This window comes from Vidua chalybeata, chromosome 2 (assembly GCF_026979565.1).
Source record: "Vidua chalybeata isolate OUT-0048 chromosome 2, bVidCha1 merged haplotype, whole genome shotgun sequence".
In the NCBI taxonomy this organism is placed as follows: domain Eukaryota; kingdom Metazoa; phylum Chordata; class Aves; order Passeriformes; family Viduidae; genus Vidua; species Vidua chalybeata.
The window spans coordinates 27018933-27040373 of record NC_071531.1 but is presented as its reverse complement, the minus strand read 5'-3'; the positions used below and the strand labels follow the sequence as shown (position 1 = coordinate 27040373).

The 21441-nt window shown below is 37.6% G+C and overlaps 2 protein-coding genes across 12 annotated transcripts in view; both read left to right on the top strand.

Annotated features, from left to right (window-relative positions):
- The window catches only part of RGPD4 (RANBP2 like and GRIP domain containing 4), a 33698-nt gene extending 19935 nt beyond the window's left edge, over positions 1-13763 (top strand). For 3 of the 4 annotated variants that reach the window (XM_053935591.1, XM_053935593.1, XM_053935594.1), the window contains 9 exons: positions 4498-4665; positions 6011-6103; positions 6963-7159; positions 7561-7789; positions 8265-8363; positions 8535-8674; positions 10205-10478; positions 10597-10931; positions 13183-13763. In XM_053935591.1, coding sequence (XP_053791566.1) covers positions 4498-4665; positions 6011-6103; positions 6963-7159; positions 7561-7789; positions 8265-8363; positions 8535-8674; positions 10205-10478; positions 10597-10931; positions 13183-13488 — 1841 coding nt within the window. In that variant the 3' untranslated portion in view covers positions 13489-13763. The remainder of the gene's footprint in view (positions 1-4497; positions 4666-6010; positions 6104-6962; positions 7160-7560; positions 7790-8264; positions 8364-8534; positions 8675-10204; positions 10479-10596; positions 10932-13182) is intronic. The other variant, XM_053935592.1, reaches the window with a different exon arrangement.
- A 1018-nt stretch (positions 13764-14781) lies between these two features.
- The window catches only part of CCDC138 (coiled-coil domain containing 138), a 34169-nt gene continuing 27509 nt past the window's right edge, over positions 14782-21441 (top strand). For 7 of the 8 annotated variants that reach the window (XR_008429367.1, XM_053935419.1, XM_053935415.1 and 4 more), the window contains exons 1-6: positions 14782-14862; positions 16860-16920; positions 17612-17690; positions 18409-18524; positions 19169-19353; positions 20360-20518. Coding sequence is in view for 7 of the 8 variants with exons in the window: in XM_053935419.1 (XP_053791394.1) it covers positions 14788-14862; positions 16860-16920; positions 17612-17690; positions 18409-18524; positions 19169-19353; positions 20360-20518 (675 nt within the window). In the remaining variant the exon portion in view is untranslated. The remainder of the gene's footprint in view (positions 14863-16859; positions 16921-17611; positions 17691-18408; positions 18525-19168; positions 19354-20359; positions 20519-21441) is intronic. The other variant, XM_053935418.1, reaches the window with a different exon arrangement.

Genomic DNA, 21441 nt, shown 5'->3' with positions numbered 1-21441 from the left:
ACATGAAATTGTGTGCCTGACTACTATATTTGTCCTATTAAAGAATGTTTCTAGCCCTTAGTATGTTTACATGAGCCAGCACAATGGATGGCCCTGTTCAAGCTTTTGGCTTCTGTTTGCCTTATTTTTTGAGGCTATGTGCCCTGCACTTTTTCCATCCCAGTTTTACGATGTGTGCACACTGGATCTCTTAAATTCCATTTTTCTAGAGAAATTACATTTTTGTTTTCAGAGAATGTCTTGTGGTGCCTGATGTGGTTTACTCTGTATCAATGAAATAGTTTGAAGATCTTGAGACAGCTTATCCAGTAAAGATCTTGAATGCATTTATTAGCCTCTGTGGAAATGTTCCCTTCAGTTCCCCGATTGTCACTGTTAACTGCTGCACTTCAAAAAAAAAAGAGTGCACAGAAGTGAGAGCCACCTTCATGTATAATCTGAAGTCCACCTTAGCTGGCTAGAAAACTTCTGCCAATTTGTAACCAATTTGTTTACATTCAGACCCTGTAAATAAAACTGTTACAGCTTATAGTTTGATTATATGTTACTACCAGTGCTGCTTGCAAGTATGCTTGCTGTAAGCATGCTCAACTTACACGTTTTTTAAAGTATTTTAATTTTAAATAACAAACTTTTAGTCTGCATAAGATGATCTTCCAGTATTAGTGTCTTACATTGTTTCAAATTGTCAAAATGTCATTTGATAAGCTGTTCTTACTTGAACACTGAATTCCTGTTCTGTATACATAACCTAAAGTCACTTGCTCTGTGTTTTCAAGCATCCCTGTGGATGGAGTTTATGAACAATTCAGTTCTATTTTCATAATATGGAGTTCATAATGTGGAGTGATTAATCATTCTGTGCCAATGCACACATGCAAGAACTTTTCCTACCTCACATTGATTGTGGTTTTATATTGGGGGCATATGGCAGGGGAGATGTATTTAAAGAAACAAACAAAATAAGCCTTTCTGGTACTTAAGACTGTTCTTCACTTCTACTTTTCTGGTAATTAGGTTATGATTATATTTTTAGTGATTTGTTTACAGTTTATAATTGTCTTCAGTGTAACTTTTTGGTCCTTGAACTCTGACTTAATAGTGAAGGATTTTGAGAAGTCCTTCCTAAATGAGGTTTTCAAGCCTATCCAATACAAATATGATAGGAATTTTTCTTATGGGGAACTTCTTTTGGGGAGTGGCTTCTGAGTTGTGCTAGAACAGCATTCAAAAGAAATTTAACCTCAGTAGTTCTGCACCTCCACACATTTATGTTTTTCTCAGGTCAGGTCATAAACTTCTTGTAAGTTCTTATTCTAGTTTTGGCTGGGATAAAGTTAATTTTTTTCTCAATAGCTGGCACAGCTCTGGGTTTTGGATTCAGTGTGAGAATAATGCTGATTACACACTGATGTGGTGGTTGCTGCTAAGCAGTGCTTACCCTAAGTCAAGGACTTTTTTTTGTCTCATGCTGTGCCATTGAGGAGGTACACAAATAAAAGATTGGGAGGGAGCTTTGCTTGAAGTGGCCAAAGGGATATTCCACACCATAGAACATCATGCCCAGTTTATAAACTGGTGGAATTATCTGGAAGAGGGGCCAGTAGGAGTGTGGGAATGGAGTCTGGCATTGGTCAGCAGGTGGTGAGCAGCTATATTGTGCCTCACTTGTTTTTCCTTGAGTTTTACTTTTTCATTTTAATATTATTATTATATATCACTGCTGTTTCAGTTTCTAAACTCTTCTTATCTCCACCTACAAATTTTAAATGTGATTCTCCTCGCCATTCTACCAGGTTACAGGATGTGAGCCAGCAGCTCTGTGGCACTTAATTGCCAGCTGGACTTAAACCACACCAGTGCTTTACAAGTTTGAGTCATGACAGTTACAAGCTACTGTACTTGTTACATGCTTTAGGGTTTAAACCAGTGCTTTCCTCTTATATTCAGAAGATATTCATTGATCAATACATGAGGGGAAATATCAGTATTGTGACTAGCTAGAGAGATTTAATGTCAGTTCAAACAAAAGTGAAAATACAGTACAGCATTGAAAAGAACTGTTGTGCATGATACTGTCCTGAATTTTGTTTCTTCCATATTCTACTCTGGGTGAAAAAATCTACACAAATTTTAGTTCTATTACCCTGAAACCAGGTCTTTTCAGAATATATTGCATGTATTTGTGGCTTCTTGTTTCATGGCTGCCTGTAAAGATATATTTAAGGTGTTTGCAAAAGTAATCTTTGTTGAAGTCTTTTATCATTTTGAGTAGATGTTTGGAGCACTAGGCTATTATTCCAGTGTTTGATAGATCAGTTTCACTGAGAACTTTACCTATTGACTAATCTGAAGTGACCTTAAATGTATTTCTCTTATTCAGCTATTTTGCCCAAAGGGTACTGAAAGAGACTGCATGATAAATAACTCTTTTTAAATGATGTCAAACCTGATGAGCAATGAGTGTGGTAAAACACTGGAACAGTATATTTGTTGCCATGGCTTCTAGCTAGATTTCTACTGCTCAAATTAAAGAAAGCACATATTTTTACCATCTACCTGACTTGAAAGAAGTGTTTTGTTATATTCAAAGATAAATTTTTGAAAATTTTCTGATCCTAAGGAAAGCTGCTTCTTGTTGTAGGACTAAATGCTCCACACTTAAACCTCAGGTGAACTTGATGTAAACTTAGTCCAGTTAAGACACTTACTTAACTAACCAGAATGAATAAAACACATAGTAATATGCAGGACATCTGCATATCTTCACAACACAGTACTATATGTCCTTCTAATCCTTAAATCAGCTAGGGTGACTGAGTTTTTTGGATAAGATTCTGAAAAGATGTATGAAAACATGTATGTCTTGCAGTCATGATATGAACTTAGAAATTTGCTATTCAGGAATTTTATCCTACACATACTTTTTGCAGACTCAGAGGACTTACTGTGATCTAAAAATCTGAGCAGAAAGAATTAGTCTACAAGAGTATGCTGGTGGTGGGTTTGAGTTCCTTTATAGCTCTGGTATATAAATGCCTGAAATGATCAACTTGTAAACAAAGGTGGGGCAAAGACTGAAGAAGTAATACTTTGAAAAAATACTTAAGTTTGAATCAGTACTTGGGATTTTGGTGTTACTTTACTTTATGCTGCTCTTAATCTACTGGACAATTAAGTAAAAAGTAATGAAAAGTGCTTTTAATAATCAGACTTATTTTAGTGTGTTAGTTGTCTCAGAGGATCAAAGTACATGTCTATAAACCTGTCTCCTATGTCCTTTTCTCCTCTTGCAATGATAAGTTAAATTGTATGATCAGAAAAATCAGTGTTTTTCAGGAACTGGGTACCACTTTGGTTTCTAGCTGGTTATTGAGGTTTCCTCTGCTTACACTCTGCCACAGACTTACAAAAGTATTTTTTAATGAAAAGCACAGCAAGCTTTTGAGACCACCTTCAGATACTGACTAAATTAAATCTGGAGAACAGATAATAGGCTGTTAGCAAATAGGCTGAGGTAGTAAAGCAGTCATTTTAGCCACAACAGCCACAGCTGTTGTGGCTATTGATGTGCTTATGACGTAATTCTTAAAAATAATTCACAGATTTGTTTCTCAGCCCTTTATCCCCAAATTCCTCTTCTCAAAACAACACTAAACCTAAACTAGCAGAACCCCAACCAAAGCATACCTGATGTTTAAATTGCTATATCCTCCCTCTTTGTTTCCATTCTCTCATAATAAACTGAAATATTTGTTTCCAAAGCTGTCTTGCAGCCATATATTTTATCTGCAATTTGCTGTAGACTTTACTTTCACCTTTAACCTTTGCACTGATAGTGCACTGTTCTCAATACTGGTGGAAGGAATAATGTTAATGTTGAAGGCAAGAAGACAAAAAGCTAAATAATACAACTGATGGTGATATTTCCATCCTGCAAAAGCTAGTTAAATAGGCTGAAAGCAATGTTTTTTTTTTATTTGATAGTGAAACTAAGAATTACTTTACTTAGTTAACAATAAAAGTTTCAGCAACAGCTATTATAGTAAATTTATTATTAGCTAATAAAAAGCTCAGCTATCTCATAAGTAATCTGAAATGAGTTCTATTCAGTTGTTTGGATAGGTTGTTGTACACAACTTCACTTTTTCAGGCCTGAAGTTTGCTTGTTTACCTCTGTTTGTCACCTTTGCCACTCTTCTCTCTAGTTGTCTCTTATGTGACATGAGAACTTAATTAAACAATCCTTTTAATAATAAAAAGCTGCAGCCATGTTTCATTTTAATGCTTGAATTCCAAAAGCGATAAAACAGTGTGTAAGTTTTGCTGTTCTGTCCTTGCGTCCTGTAAGTCTGATTTTTGTTTCCTGTCTATCAACAGTACAGAAAATATATAGGCCTTTAGAATAAATTTGGTTCCATAATAATGTGGGGTTAATGTTATTTCCTGTTCTGAAATTATTCTGTTTTAATTGTTTGTTCAATTTCTGTAAAAAAGCTGAGAAGACCACAGTGTCAGAGGATGATGTTCCATCTGATGAGGTTGTAATAGTTTACGAGTTAACACCTACTCCTGAACAGAGAGCTCTTGCTGACTTCCTCAAGCTCCCTTCAACATTCTTCTGTTACAAGAATAAGCCTGGATATGTGAGTGACGAGGATGATGGTAAGAAATGCCAAAATTCATATTTGTACTGCCTTTTTGTGGGGAAAGGATGTACATTACACTGGTGCAGCCCCACCTTGAGCACTGTGTGCAGTTTTGGGTCCCTCTGTGTAAGAAGGATATGTAACTGTTGGAGGGTGACCAAGGTGAACAGCCTTGGGTGCCAGACTCAGGGGGAGTGGCTGAGGTCACTTGGTTTGTTCAGCTGGGAGAAGACAAGGCTGTGGGGTGATGTCATCACAGTCCAAACCTTCCTCAAGGATATCAGCAGAGGAGGACGTGCTGATCTCCTCTTTCTGCTGCTCAACTATAGGACACAAGGAAATGGAGTGAAGCTGTCAGGGAAGTTCAGATTAGGAAAAGGTTTTTCTTCAAGAGGGTGGTCAGACCCTAGGACAAGCTCCCCAGGACAGCACTTAGAGCAACACACCCCTCAGAGGCCAAGCAATGTCTGGGTGATGCACTTAATCATATGGCTTGTTTTAGGTAGTCCTGCAAGGAGCAGGGAGCTGCAGTTGGTGATCCTTATAGGTCCTTTCCAACCTGAGATACTCAGCACTGTTAGAACCATTAGACACTGAAATATTTTTGTGTGGGCCAATGGGAAGTAATCCTGTCAGTGTCTTTATGGCCAAAGATGTACACGCAAGTCTTTAAAACAGAATAGCATGGTGGAGGCCCAGGAGTGACTAAAGGGCATTTGTTTGGTGTATTATGGGGGTTGACATCATTACCAAGGCATGTGGTTAGGTAAGAGGCATTTGAGCAAGAGACCTACTTTAGTCAATATTTTGAGACAAATAGAAAGCATTTTTTATTAAAAACAATCTAAGGTTCCCTAAGTGCTATACTAATGAGTTAATTTTCTTCTAAGACAATTCCTAATACTATTAGTAAGCTTACTTTGTCAAACCTTTCTGCATGTAATTAAGATTGTTTGATTCAGCAGCTAATACTTTAAATGGAAGTTTTGAAACATTGTATTCAACAGAAAATGGGAGCAGACAAGCCTCCTTCTCCCTACCTCAGCTAGCAAGTTTTTATGTAAAAAATCTTCAGTCTTCTTTCCTAAATCTGTTTAGTGGTCATCTTAATAAAATCACTCAGTAAGAAATATGTTTGCCTGTGCCATGTATCTGTAGCAGTCTAGGCTGGGAAAGTGCTAACTGCACTCTGGAGCGCATGTATACAAAGAAGTGAGGGCTTACTTGTTGACTTGTGTAACTCTTAAAATATAAGCAAAAATTACATATGCCTCCTAGTCTTGTGAGTTGGAAGGGCTTAGCAGACTTCTCTGACCTAGAGTGTGCCTGAGGCCTTACTCTTTTTTTTCTTTTTGTTTAAGATGAAGACTATGAAACAGCTGTTAAGAAACTTAATGGAAGACTCTATCCTAGTGATTCAGAAGAGAAAATGAAAGGGCAAGTTCCTGTAAAAGGTATGTCTTAAGAAATTTTAATTATTGTGTTTCATGTACTGAAATGTAAACTCTGAATCCAAATGACACATGGGTAGAGGTTAATTTTATGTTTCCTGGGATGGTTTTTAGAAGCAGAGATGCTGGGTGTAGAAAACCTGCATCTCAATGTACAGAGTTAAGCTCAATATGTTAAATTGGTAGTTAGCAGTAAAGGGGTACCTGCAAGAGAAATGTACATTCCAGGTAATCTCTAAACAAGAACATCAAAGTCTCTTCCTATCTCGAGTTCCTTCTGAATATGAAAAATTCAGCTTGGCATGATACTGCTCAAGAGAAAGCTGTCTAAATATTTGAATACTTGCTACTTCTGCAGTTACTCAACTGAAGCTTGTGAGTTATTGTTGTTCAATCTAAAAAAAATGCTATTTGGTCTCTATACTAAAAATACAGGTGTAGACAAATACAGGTGTGCTTATGTGTGTCTGTCTCACACTTCAGCATTGCATAACTTGAAGTCTGGGTGGGTACTTCTAGAAGTAAAGTTTGGGGTTTTTTTGAGGATATGTGCTGAAATATGAGGAGATACTGAAGGAAGTTAGTAGTAGTGGCAGCTGCATGATGAAATTCTTCATCATTGCATGGAAATTCCCTGATAACAGTAAAAAAACCACAGATTATGTATTTTCAATTCTAGTCGCCCCATGTTAGGTTAGTTAGTCTTCACTTCCACTGTTTAAGCAGTAATGCTGTCTGTGAAACTCAAGAAGTTTGTCTTCAAGTTGATCTGGTTATTATGAAGTTAACTTATAATGTCAGGGCTAAAAATTATTTCAGTATGTAGCTGCCTTCACAGCTATTTTCCATTAATTCTTTACAGCAGGCCTTGCAAGAAAAAGTGAATTCACCAATGAAAGAGAATGTGCTGCTACTTTGGAAAAGAAGCCAGCTCCTGAGGAGAAAGATGAAACAAAAGCTCTGCAGGTTCCTTCTACATCTGTTTGTGGTGTCAGTACTGATACTGAAGGTGACAGTCTAGAAGACTTAAAGTCAGAAGTTAAAATTCAAGAAATGAAAGTGAGAGCTAAATCTTTACTGAACTTCTTGTTATTAGACTTGTACAATCACTTCATATATGCGTGAGACAGTACAGTTTTAGAACTAAAACATCCAGTGCAAAAAAATTATTTTAGTGTCTTTGTACTGCCTCAAGTGTGTGCCAACACAGGAGATTTTATTTCAGGAAATAATAGTATTTTTTTAAAACAGACTACTTCAGAGATACTTCTGTCTCTTGTCAAGTTAACATCCTTATGTGTTAACTGTAATGAAAAACTTCAGAAAGCTTACAGCAACTTCTTTTGGTGTTCTTTATTTTTTTTTTGTAAGGACTGTTTTTAGACTCCTGGGGAGGCGGTTTGAATCCTAAGGTCTTCTAACTTATTTAGCTATTGCATTACTTTTTTGATTAATTGCAGGAGAATGAAGTTGTAAGCTCAAGTGACTTCGTGTGTACCAGTAAGGAAGAAATACCTTCTCCATCAAAAGATGAAGTGACAGTACGTGTCCAATCAGGTTCCAGCAGTCAAGAATCACATTCCACCACAGAAACTGTGCAAGTATCACAGACCTCATCACGAGCTGAAGACAAACCTGTAGATTTGTCAACTAAAAAGAGTGATTCAGATTGTTCAGAGTCAACACAAGGTAAGCTCAGGGGTATACTCTAAGATTTTTTTGTGGGAAACTATGCTTTTCTGTGGATCACTTTACCTAGCATAGTTGCTGTCGTGGGGAGAAGTAGTACCAATACTGAATTAGAAACACAGGTACCAGACTGGTAAAAATGTATATTTATCAAATTTTGAGTTGAATTTTGCTACAACAAAACAATGCTAGTGTCTATTGTGTAATTTAAATATGATGTACTTTCATTAGTTTACTGTTAAATACCATACGAGCTCTGTGGATCTGCATGTAAGTAGTATGCCGAAACTCAGAGTCATGAACCCATTTTTCAAACCATAATTGATGGTCATTATGACGTGTCATTAGAACTTTAAATTTATTGGGAGGAAAAAATGCTGTAGACAGTTCTCCAGTTTATTCTTGTGACTACATAAATGAATTTTCTTTAAGAAAGTAGAGAAAAATCTTTGACTTTCTCTTTTTTGTTTGATAGAAAACAGAATCATGTCATTTGGTTTTGGCAATACTGCAGGCCTGTCATTTGCAGATCTGGCATCCAAAAGTTCTGAAGACTTTGCTTTTGGCTCAAAGGGTGAGTTCAGCTAGTCTCTGAGACAAATCTCAGCTGGACTTTTGCTTCATATAATATACCTTTTGTGCACAAAATTTCTGTTGATCATTAGAAACAACAATTTTTTGCAAGTTTTTGTCAGAAAGGAAAAAAAAATACCCAAAGTTTAAAATATAACTCTCTTAATTGTAGATAAAAACTTCAAATGGGCAAATACAGGAGCAACTGTGTTTGGAGGTACCACCCGTAAAGATGAAGATGAATGTGGTAGTGATGATGAGGTAGTACATAGTGATGATATCCACTTTGAGCCAATTGTGTCCTTACCAGAGGTAAGATGACTTCTGGAATATAAAGCAACATTAAGATAAACATTTCTGCTAACACAGCAAGCTTTAAAATGTTTTGATTAACTAGTTTTGCTTTCTATGTTGCTGTGCTTTGTTCTGCATGTTTTACATTATGTTGAAGCACCTGTTTTTCTAAATCCTAGTACAGCATTGCCCTGGGGAGGTGTCTGGTACCTCAGTTAAAATCTTCAAAAGTGATTTCTTTATAATTTGACTGAGAGCTGATGAGGATGCAAATTTGTACACATAGCTCATAAAAACTAAACCATTTATATAGCACAGCTGAACATCAGGAAGGGGAACTGAATAACTGCTAGGCTTATACAACTCTGCTATGGCTTTGTATCAGTGACCTGTAGATTCAGTTCTGTGAAAGCCATACCAACTAAGAATTTTTAAGCTAGGCAAGAGATTTCTAGAATCACTAAGCAAAATTATATACAGTTAACATCACTAATGGATGAAGGCTAAGGGAACTGACTTTGTTAGTTTGAAAATACATGCTTTTTCAAGAAGTAAGAGAACCTTCAACTTTGAAGGTAGCCTTATAACTTACTGAGACTTCACACAGTTATTCATGTCTTGATTGGTTTTTATCCTAGTAACCATTTCAGACTCTTCTGATGATACCATCATATTGTCTGACCTTTCCATAAATAATAAAATTCAACTATAGATTAGTAGAATTATTGAGCAAGGCAAATAGAGTACAAAGGAACTGCATGTGGTGTCCTTCAATTTGAACAGCTTGTCTGATCTATTTTGTAACGTGCCTTCAACTTCTTGAAAATTTGGTGTGCCTTTGCTCATCTGTGTGTCACATTATGACTTCTATGATGCTTTTCTTCTCTGCTTCCCTTTTGGAGTTTCACAAACAGTATTTTGTCAGATACTTCTCCAGTTCTCTCAAGTGTTCCATGTCTTCTCCATGTCTTTGGAGAAGTGCTAACAAAAGGGAATTAGAGGCCAGTAAATGCATACATAAAGTGATGTGGAGAGGCTGTCGCGCCAAAGTTTTGTATACTTGGTGTTTATTCTGTTCAAATGCAAATATCGAATTCTTTAATAATGTGCTAAAGGTGACTCCTGGAATTGTAACAGTACTTCATCTTCACTTCTCAGTGTGCACATCATTCAGCAAACCTGAAACTTGGGGAACTTGCCAGAAGACTTGATAAAGTCTTGGAGTTTTGTTAAAAGAAAAAAAACCCCACACATAAGGAAAATCCCACCAAAACCCAACCAAGCAAACCATTCCCAAAGCAAAACCAACAGACACCCACCACAACTACATGTAGCATGGTGAAGGAGGATTGCAGTGCTGTAATTCTCAAATAGTGGAATTTGTGGCTCTTAAATTCTGAAAATGTTTTACCCATTTTGGTGTGATGAATTGGGTGTTGGTGAAAAGAACACACATTATAATATGTCAGAGTCTTCAGAAGTATATGTACTTATTTAATATCTTCGTAGGAAATCACAGGTTCTCAGTCTACTGTACTGTTTTTTTAGGTGGAGGTAAAATCTGGAGAAGAAGATGAAGAAATTCTCTTCAAGGAGAGGGCAAAACTTTACAGATGGGACAGGGATGTTACTCAGTGGAAGGAGCGTGGTGTTGGGGAGATCAAAATACTCTTCCATACACAGAAGAAATACTATAGAGTCCTAATGAGAAGAGACCAAGTTCTTAAAGTCTGTGCAAACCATGTTATCACCAAAGAAATGAACTTAGTGCCCTCTGATACATCAAACAATGCTTTCATTTGGACAGCCACAGATTATGCTGGTGAGTTTTTTCAGGTGGTCTTTGTTTTTTCTAGGTGGTCTGTGGTTTCTGTGTTTTGTTTTCGCCTGGAGATTGCTACAAGATGAAACTAAACAGACCTTCTTGGATTTATTTTCAGATGGTGAAGTAAAAGTAGAGCAATTTGCAGTCAGATTTAAAAGCCAAGAAATGGCCAATTCTTTCAAGAAGATGTTTGAAGAATGCCAGCTAAGCTTGTCAGAACTACAGAAGGGGCACTTGTCTTTAGCAGCAGGACTGTCAAAGGACACCAACCCTGTTGTATATTTTGAAGTTTCTGCCGATGATGAACCTTTAGGACACATAACCATGGAGCTGTTTGCAAATATTGTACCTCGAACTGCTGAAAATTTCAGAGCCCTGTGCACAGGAGAGAAAGGATTTGGATTCAAGAACTCCCGCTTTCACAGAATAGTCACAGACTTTGTGTGTCAGGTAAGCATAAAAGGAAGACTCTTCACTGAGAGAATGAGATGCAACTTGACTAACAATGGCACTTCAAAAAATTACTTATACAGAGTAGCACATTCTTGTTGGCAGCATGGATCCACTGTGCAGGATAGTGTTCTCTGTCCTTTCCCTACAAGGAGCTGAGAAATGATGCAAGCAGCACATGGTACCCTAAGATGCTTTTCACCTGTGCCTACCAGTGGCCTCATGCTTCATTGTTTCCTAGTTCTATCATGACAGGCTGAAAGAAAAAAAAATAGAGGGAGGTGGAGTCCTCTTACAATGGACAAGGGGGCCTGTTGCTGAACAGGACCACCAAGGAAAGTAGGCATTCCCAAAACTACCATTCATCCTTCTCTCTGTCTCCAGAGAAGAACTTTTGTTTGCTCACCTGTTAAGAATACTTGCTTTCCAGGCTTCTCTTGGACTCTACAGTACTCTTCATATTTCAGATAATGTGCACTTTAAAACTGGTATTTCAAGTATCATAGATGTTAGGTTTCAATCTAAAATAAGTCTTCTAGGTCCAATTACCATACAGTGGCCAGCTTTCTAAAACATCAAGATTTGTGCAGAGAACATCAGCCTCCAGTACATCTGTAATCCTAGGTAGACAGTGTTGGTTTTAAACCTCTGTGTGCATTCAGTAGCACTTGCAAATTCTTCATAAATGCTGAAGGCTTAGGAGATTGATCATAGCTCAGCTAGACCTTTCTTAAAATTCTCATCAATAGTTCATTGAGTTTTGGTAACTTGAAACAGGCAAGATGAACCAACATCAGTACGTGCTATGTTAATGATCTGCATGTCACTACATCCCCGAAGATGAGGCATATAGATGACTTTCTACAAGCCCAGATGTATACAGTAATACAGGAAAATAATATACAAAAGTAATGGGAAGGACTTCAGCCTGTTGGAGTGAGTCCAGAGGAGGGCCAAGACTTTTAAGAAGGATGGAACACTGCTCCTATGAGGAAAGGCTAAGAGAATTAAATTTGTTCAGCCTGGAAAAGAGGTGATGTAATGGTGTCATTCCAGAGCCTGAAGGGAGCCTACAAGAAAAATGGCGGGAAACATTTTACAAGCGCATGTAGTCACAGGACATGGGGGGAATGGCTTCTAGGTAAAAGAGAGTAGGTTCAGACTAGATGTTAGGAAAAAGTTATTTGCTGTGAAGGTGGTGGGACACTGGAACAAGTTGCCCAGAGAAGTTGTAGATGCCTTACCCTATCAGTGTTCTAGGCCAGTCTGGATGAAGCTCTAAGCAGCCTGGTCCTAGTTCTAGGTGTCCCTGCCCATGGCAGGGGAGTTCTAGGTGATCTTAAAGGTCCTTTCCAATGTTAACCATTCTGTGATCGTATATGAATGGCTTGTCACCAGAATATTAGCTATCTTTCGATTAGCTATCTATGTGTGTCTGAAGTATGCACTTAATGCTGCTTTTGTTAAACCTTTGTGCCTTTCTGATAAACTCATTTAGGATTTAAGCTTATTTTATTCCACATTCTAGAAAGGAGCAGACTTTCTTTTAAAGCAGTTAACTGCACCATGGGTGCCTTGATAAAGTGAACTTTTATCACATTAAGTGAGTATATTTTAAGTTTGATTTGCTTTGCCTGAACTTTCTTGAGGTACAGTGAGAAGCTCTTCAATGAGAACTAAGGCTGTATAGATAAAATTTGCACTGTCACCTTTATGTGTACACTCAAATTATCAGGAACCAGAAGTTTGCTACCTTCCAGAAAGACAGAAGACACAGTTACCATGCTGTTCAACCAGTTACGTGGCAAAGCTGTATGGAATTACTGGTCACTGCTTTGTTAACCTTTTTTCAGGTGATTAATTCTGTGCCTGTAGGGACTAAGCAAGGACAGGCCTTCAGTGAAGTTAATGCAGGTCCCGGCAGCTTCCAGGGCCAAGCGATGCAGGCAGTAGGAATGACAGGCCTAAAGGAATGTCACCATGGGGAGCAGGAAGATAAAGTGCTGTGTTCAGAATAAACAAGGGATACACCTTCTACTACTGCTTCCCTTTCCATGAACAAACCTGCTGAAGCTGGGAAGCCCTACATCTAAGCAAATATTGATACTTGTGAAAATGAAGAGTTCTTCCAAAACAAAGTCTTTACTGTTGAAAGGAAATAAAACTTTTGGATTATGTTTTAGGACTTTTCAGTTAATGCTATGTCTGTCTGTTTTTTTGTTTTTTTTTTTTTTTTTTTTTTTTTTTTTAGGGAGGAGATATAACTAACCATGATGGAACAGGTGGACGGTCAATTTATGGAACAGCATTTGAAGATGAGAATTTCACAGTGAAACACACTGGTCCTGGATTGCTGTCAATGGCAAATAAGGGCAGGGATACAAATAATTCTCAGTTCTTCATAACACTTAAAAAAGCAGAACACTTGGACTTCAAGCATGTGGTATTTGGATTTGTGAAAGATGGAATGGATGTTGTGAAAAAGATTGAATCCTTTGGTTCTCCTAAAGGGCTAGTAAATGGAAGAATTGTTATTACAGACTGTGGGCAAATATAGAATTATTTCTTTGAGTATACAGATGTTTTTGCAGTATAAATCAGTATTTAGATGTTATTGACTAATTAATTTCAACTTCTTTAAATGGACACTTCTGATGTATAAATGTAAAATTACAGGCTATAGTTGAATTTTTTTATGTGTTCTAATTGATTTTTTTTGCATGGAAAATAAAGTTCAGGCACTGGCATATTTCAGGTGTATTTGTGTTATCCTGACATATTTGTATTAAGTGTCAAATTTTAAAAATTAAATCCTAGTCTTGTTAAAATAAATGTCTTGTCTTCTCTTTGCTTTGTTTAAAAGAAGATAACTTGTATAACTTGGTTCTTGCTCTCATGAAGCTCTTTTGAATATGCAGATTGTAGATGCAAATTGTTGGACAGTACACTGAAGGCCTTTGAAAGGTAATTGGTATTCCAGTGAGCAGAAAGCAGGCTGATCCAGGTAGATGTTGGTTTGTTCTGTCTGCATAGTTTTTTAATGATTGGTCTTTGTTTTGCTAGAGCAATACACCACATTTGTTTTTGTTCTTAAACTATTTCTAAAAACTTGGCTTAATGAAAAACAACTACTTAGCATTGGTATTTTACCTGACATACTTCAAGTGTAACCCTCTGACTCTGCTCGGTGTTTATTAGCTGTGCTGCAGGCTCTAGCTTGTGTATTCAGCGTGCTTGTACCTTTTACAACTTTGCTTCTCAGGAGTGAGTATGCATGGGAAAATGTGGGGTTCATTTAAACTGATACTCTACAGCTCGGTGCTGGCAACACGCTTTTAGCTTAGCTTTATTTGGGAGTTCATTTCTTTTTAAAGGATGGCAGTAATACATCTTCAGGGGTCCTCGGGGACCTTACTACTTTGTCCAACCACTCAAAGGAGCCTGGAGCTGGGGCAACCAGGGACAAGACAATAGGACGTAGACTTACGCTGTGCGAGGGCAGGTCCAGGTAGGACAGCAGGATGAATTTCTTCCGAGAAAGGCTGATTGGGCATTGGCATGGGCGGCCCACGGCTGTGTTGGAATCACCGTCGCTGGAGGTGTATAAGGAGGTAGCACTGCGTGGTCCAGTTAGCAGAGTGCTGTTAGGCCGTGGGTTGGACGCGAGGCCGCGCTGTGCCGGGGGTGGAGAGGAGCGGTGTGCTTCATGATGATGATGATGATGACGATGTGTGCCCGCCCCGGCAGGCCCCGAGCGGCGGCTCCCCCTGCGCTGCCCGCCCGGGCCGGCGCTGCCCGCGGCCCCGAGTGCGCCTGCGCGGCTCGTGGCGGTTGGTTCGAGCGCGGCGGTGCCGCCATGGCGGGCCCGGGGCCCGGCCGCGGCCGCTCCGCCCGGGCGCTGCAGCGGCGCTGCCCGCAGGGGCCGGCGGGGGTGAGACGGGGCCGGGGCGGGCGGCCTGTGGGGAGGAGGAGGCGGCACAGAAAAGCCATTTCCTCCTCGCCGCATCCCTGGACTGTTTGGAGAAATGGAGGGTGGGGGGCCTGTCCGCTCATTGTGAGTGTGGTGCTGCTGCGGAGCCGGGCAGTGCGAGACAAAAGTGGGGTTTAAACAGACTTGAGGAGGTTACGTGCTCTTGCTACTCCTGTCCCTCACCCCGCGCTCCGATTGCCTTAGAATTGAAGTGCTGAAGAGTTGTCTTTGTCCGAGGAGGAAATTTCCCTGGAAATTGCAATTCCAGATTCTCCGTGGTACCAAGACACAGTTTAGCATACAGGTTTTGCCTAAGACCTGGTGCCTGCCCGTTGAGTGAGAAAATATGTGAATCCTCTTAGAAGTATATGTAAGCTTGTATGAAATGTATATAATTGGATAACTCATTTTTCTTTTTTTTTTCTTTTTTTGCTACAGTAATTGACAGCCTTACTTAGAATGTATTAGGAGTATTTGTGATTTTTTTTTTTTTTTTTTTTTTTTGGTAAAGCTTAGTGATTAGCTCTGTTGAGAGAGCAGGAAATTGTTCCATATCTAGTCAATCAGGAATCAAACCCATGGTTCATTAGAGACTGCTGCAATGGCCAGACAGTTAATTATGATGGGTATCAGTCCCTTGCCAAGTTATTTTGCACAGAGAAGGTTGGGTTCTTTGCACTCAGATGAATGAAGGAACGGTGCTGACAAGTCAAAAGTGATCTGCCTAAAAATTCAGCAGCAAAGACCTCCCCATTGTGGTGTTTCAAAAGCCTTTGATACTTAGTAGAAGGAGAGCTTGCTGGCAAGGCACCTTTCTTTTGCCGGAATTCTGCTTATCTTTCAGTGAAACAAATTTTTGCAGTTGTTTTCATCCATCTGTATTCCCAAATGCTTCCAGTGTGTCTGGGGGATAACAGGCCTTAAGTGCTCAGACTCATGCTGCAAGGGGAAGTAATATGGTGGAAAAATACCCACGAGCAACCAGAGATTGGGAGAGATTGAAATTGAGTTAGGTACATAGTTAGATTGGGATGCTGAGTTAGTCCTGGGAATCATCAATGAATACAAAACCCAGCCTTTTTTTTCCTTAGGAAGAGTGGCTTGCCATTTTAGGATCAGGAGCCATCTCAAATGTGATATGAAGATTTTGAGCTAAAATCAGGCTGTATGTGCCCTTAGTTCTTGCAGAAGGATTTGCAACTTGAGTAGGATGGTGTTCTAGATTCTCTGGGGAATTTTTCTTGGGGAATATTCTGTTTTGAATTACAGAACTGTATTTTAAAGGAAAGTAATTTTAAAAACTTATTTTTAAAAGACTTGTACTGAGACTTTAATGCTTGCAAGGAAGAAATGTTATATGTGTTTCTGTGCTTTGTTATTTCATTGAAAAGTAGTTCTTCAAGGGCAGGAACATGTAGCAGTTGATCATTTGATCTAGAGCATAGTAGCGAGATGCAGTGAAACAAGTACGATCATGAGAGCTGCCTTGAGTCTGATATTTTGTAATGTGCATTTAATTGATTTTGGTTGTAGCCTAAAATTTCTGTTATTCACTTTTTTAGTATGTACTTATAAATTAGTAAGAAAAAGTAGAGCAGGAAACTTCGGCATAAAAAGCCTAGATATTAAGGTAGAGGGCACTGTTTCCACAATTACCTATCTACTTTCATGCCTTTATTTTATGTTACTCTCTTCTTAGTGCTTTATAGCTTCTTAAACATTCTAACATAGAACACGACAAGTATTTTGGTATTAGACCGTAGAGAATATATTTGCCTCTTTATGTTAATATGAGGACCATTTACATTTATGTATTTAAAAAAACCCCTCTCTTTTCAAAGCCAGTAGTTTGTAGTAAGAATTCTGTTACAACGTGTGACTGTTAAACCAGTAAGTTGTGACATACTTTTTCCATGAAAATTCTGACTAGAGTGCAGTGGCTTTGTGCTTTCTTGTAGGATTGCCTCTCAGGAGCATTGCATACCAAATGTAAAAGCAGAAGCTCCCTAGTTTACAAAGGTAATACAAAGCAATGGTGATTTGATATCTTTTACAGGGAAAACATACACTAAAGCTGTATTGTTCCTAAATTTATTTAGTTTTGTATTTTCTTATTTTAAATAGATAGGTAATCTTGATCAGGGGGTTGATACCTGGGAGCCAACCTGGGAATATTAACAAGTAAAGAGCACAAAGGATGTTTGGGAACAATTGTTCACAGCCTGTTTGTCTTTAAGTCCTGCTTGACTTAGTTGGTAGCAGTCTATTTCATAATGCATGTATTTAGCTTTAATTTAAAGATACATAAATGTTTAATATTTAGAACACATTTGGTCTCTTTCAGAAACTGGTGCAAGGAGACAGCTGGCTAAATCAATGTATTTGTAAGACTTCTGTTACAGAAAAAATTCTGTAGGCAGACAAGCTCTAAAATTTAAGGAAGACAAATAATAAGCTAAATAATGAAAGCTAAATAATTCTTACTATGGCTTAAGCTGTTATAATTAAGTTCATAATTTGTCAGGCTGCATCAGTGGTGGTTTTGGTTCTTAAACCTAGATGGACATCATTGCAAGTACTTATAATAAGTCCTTATTGATTTCTTAATGTCAGCTTCTCAGATATGAACTTGTTTCAATTTTATGTATTTCAGGTGGCACTGACAGCTCACTGAAAAATATAACTATTTCTTTATCAAAATGTTCTTTAGAGTCAGAACTTACTGAAACTGGAAGAGAGAAGAGTATCAGATCTAGTGATTTCCAGAAAAGTTTGAAAAACTGGGATTGGTAGGAGGTGTTTTTATTTTTCCTTTATTATTTTTTTCTCATAAAACTCCAAATAATACAGATGTATTTGGACTGTGCAAAAGTTGTTTTAAGTTTCTTGTTTTCTTGTTAAGTAAAGAACTGTTTGTAGCTAATTTATGCAATAATGAGGATGTTGATTTTGATGAGGGATATTGTTTCACTTTCTAATCTAATCTGTGTATTTTGGAATTGCTAAGGGGATACAGGAATGACATAAACTTAACTAGGTGATAAAAAATTAACTAGGAGGAAAGAAATAGCCCAGACTGATAAACAGATTTATGTTTATTTAGATATAATTCAATTCCAAATGCCAAGAAATCTCTTTTAAGGGCTATTTTACACCAAACAGGAAAACATAATTTAAAAAGAGGGATTGTATTTTTAGTTCTCCAGGAATTTGGTGGTTTGTGGTGAGAGAAGAGTGTTGGTTTTACCTGTTATTTACATGTGCTTACAGCATATGTACAACAAAAGCCTAGTTAAGTCAGCAACATGTAATTTCTGTGGTTGAGATCTCTGAGTAATAATGCCTTTCATCCAAGTGATTTAACTCTGCTATTTGTTATCAGTAAAATAACAAAGTCTTACATTAAGCAATGTTTGCCTTTTTATACAATCTTGTTTCAGTCTCTGTTATGTATCATGTTAGAAAGTAATTGAGTAATTTAAAGTTTGTGTTGTTTTGTACTTTTAGTTTTGATGATGAGCAAGATTATTTTTGTGGTTCAAGGGGTCTAGACATAGAAGCAAGCAGCATTATTTGCTCTGAAACTGATGCAATTCAAAATGCAGCTATATACACGGGAACAGGTAATAAAGACTTAATTTTTTACATTCTTACATCTCTCTGTGAAGTATAACATGTAACTTAAAAAACTTCCTAGTAAATGTATTTCTGTTCAATTCAGAAATACAATAATCACCTGAAATGTATTTTAATGTGGGGACTTTAGCTTTCACATGAGTACTTTCTTTAGAATTATTTTATGAGGTTCAGATGTACTTGAAGCAATACTAACATTATTTTCTCATGTGGCATCCAGTAGTTTTTTAAGCCTTGTCTTGTTTTCTTAGATGTCACCCTAAGGTCTAATCAGCAGCAAATCACTTGCCTGAAGCCCTTACCAAAATAATAGGAGATTTTGGTGACGTGATTCAGTCTGTGCAGAGATTCCATACAGACATCTATATATCTGGGATTTCTATATTGCAGTGGAGGGCTTTATTTATAAAACTGTTGATTCTTGATCAGTTTGAATAAATAATGGAACAAGAACTTTGATCAAATCTCTGTAATTCTTTAGATTGCTTTCACATTTTGATATGTCTCACTCTGTACTTGTAACTCTGAATTCCTAGAACATATTTTTGCAGGTTTTGTGCAACTATCATATCAATATTTAGCTAGGAGTGATTTTTTAATGTAAAAATGCATTTTTTTCTCATGTTGACAGGCCTCACTTTACCATCTCATTTGTCTGCAAATACTCAAGAAAATATGCACCATGTTATCAACCATGGTTTGTTAAAGAAAACTGTGCATGGAACTGGTGCTCAGGCATGCAATAGGCAAGGTTTAATACCACATCACATCAGTCAAATTTACAATGAATTATTTGTCATACATCAGAAGCTCCAGGTAAGAACTGGAATCACCTTCAAATTTTTGTTGAATAATGCTGTGAATATTCTCACTTTTGAGAAAGAAATTTGAAATTACTTATATAGTAAAACTTACTTATATATTAAGACTAATATTTTTTACTATTACTTTATATTAATCACAGTTACTTATATACTAAATCTGTGTCTTCATCTGCCTCTTCCCCTAGATTAATTCAGTAATGATGCTTTGACTTGAATTTTGGGTAGACCAGGTAGATGGGTAGGTGGGCAGATTCAGCTTGTGGGAGTTGGAACACAGTGTTTCTACATCCAAGACTGTCTTGTAAGACACTGTGTGTGTAGAGGGAAGCACTCGCAAGCATTGCTTCTTTTGAGAACATCTGAAACTGTTCTCCTGACTCTAGGCATTCCAAAGTGCTTGCCTTCATAGCCTCCTCCAAAATCTCTCTATTCATCCCACCAGTTTGTCCCCAGCAGGTTTAAGCTACTAATAGAAGAGCCTCCTATATGGTTTTACTCTGTAATAGTTCCTAAGCTTCTGCTGGATTCCCTGCCATAATTGTCTTTTGCAACATATGAGATAAAAATAATTTTGTATCTCTTCTTTCATCACTGTTTTTTCAGGGATGCTTCTCACTAGTTGAAGAAACAATATCATTAATCTAGTGTTCAACACAGACAGTCACATCAGACTCTGTTCTGTCTTACAGTTAATACCATTATCCAAATATTTTAGAAGCAAAAGCTAAAGTTTAATATTCTAGAGCAACAATGTAGAGTTTAATTTTGCATTTTGGGAGGCTAAGCCATTCCAATGCACGTGGAGGTCTTCTGGGCTAATGTGCAAGGAAACTGAACAGAGCTGCCTGTCAGGATACTTTGTATTAGTAAGCTCTTGTGTAACTGTAATTTCATAAAGACCTAAATGTATCTCTGGGACAAAATTTTAAATTCGGCATAATTTGGGAAAACTTCACATGGGTTTCTAAAGTAGTTTAACCTTTTTTTTCTTGATACAGAGAGAAAGTTCAGCACAGCAGGAGTACGCTCTGCAACTGCAGAAACGAGAACATTGTCTAACAGAACAAGAAGCATTATTTTTTCAACACGAAGCAGCTTTGGCTAAAATAAGAGGTGTTGAGGAAGAAGTTCACACAAAAATTGCAGCTATAAAAGAGGTTAAATAGTGTATTTAATGATAGATATTGCTCCATATGCTCTTTAACTAATTTGTAGTTATCTTAAGCCATCACATGTTTGCTGGAAATCCTGCTTATTTCTTTGAAGCCCATGAAATCCCCAAAGGAAAGATTTAAATAAAAACTACTGAACAATATTGCTAGAGTTTTTGTATGACTTCTGTTTCAGAATGGTGCATTTACTTGTCTGATGTGTAGTACATTTTACAGTTACAAGTTAGGAGTTAATTTTTTTTGTAAAATAGTGAAAGCTATGTGACTATCTGAAAGCTATGTAAAATTAGAGGAAAAAAATGTGGTCTGTCTGTAATTGTGTGTAAGTTAGATGAGTATCTTTGCATTAGCTGTAGTTGCAGTGGATTTCCTTGGGAATGCTTTAAGACACATTGAGATCTTATGACGTAACACCTATTGCAGAGAGTACTAGCAAACAAAGACTCAAAAAGTTTGGAGGAAGACCAGCCTAACTTTGGGGGTATGGAAAGAAAGAGTAGTGAAGAAGAGTGAATTCATGGAAGGGGAGAAATGAAAGCTGGAATATCTTCAGTAAAATAAAACCTTGCTATTTTACCAAATCTGAGGTACTTAAATCTAAGGTCCAGAGAAGGTTAAATAGAAAACAAATTTCAGGGATAAGAGATGAATGGCAGTGGATATGCAGGTTGTATGTAAAAATTCATATTTTTGTGTTGTAAACCAGATCCCCAGTCTCTGCAAGGCATAGGATTAGTTTCTCACTCTGCATGATTCAGAGTAAGCAAAGACAGAAACATGAGTTGAAACCCCAAAACACAGTCACAACTTTTTTTGTAAATATTTGGAAGAGTGAGCTGTAGGTAAAAGCTTTGTCATTGATTTTAGTTCACAAATGCATCCCACATCTGAATTGTTTGAGAAATATA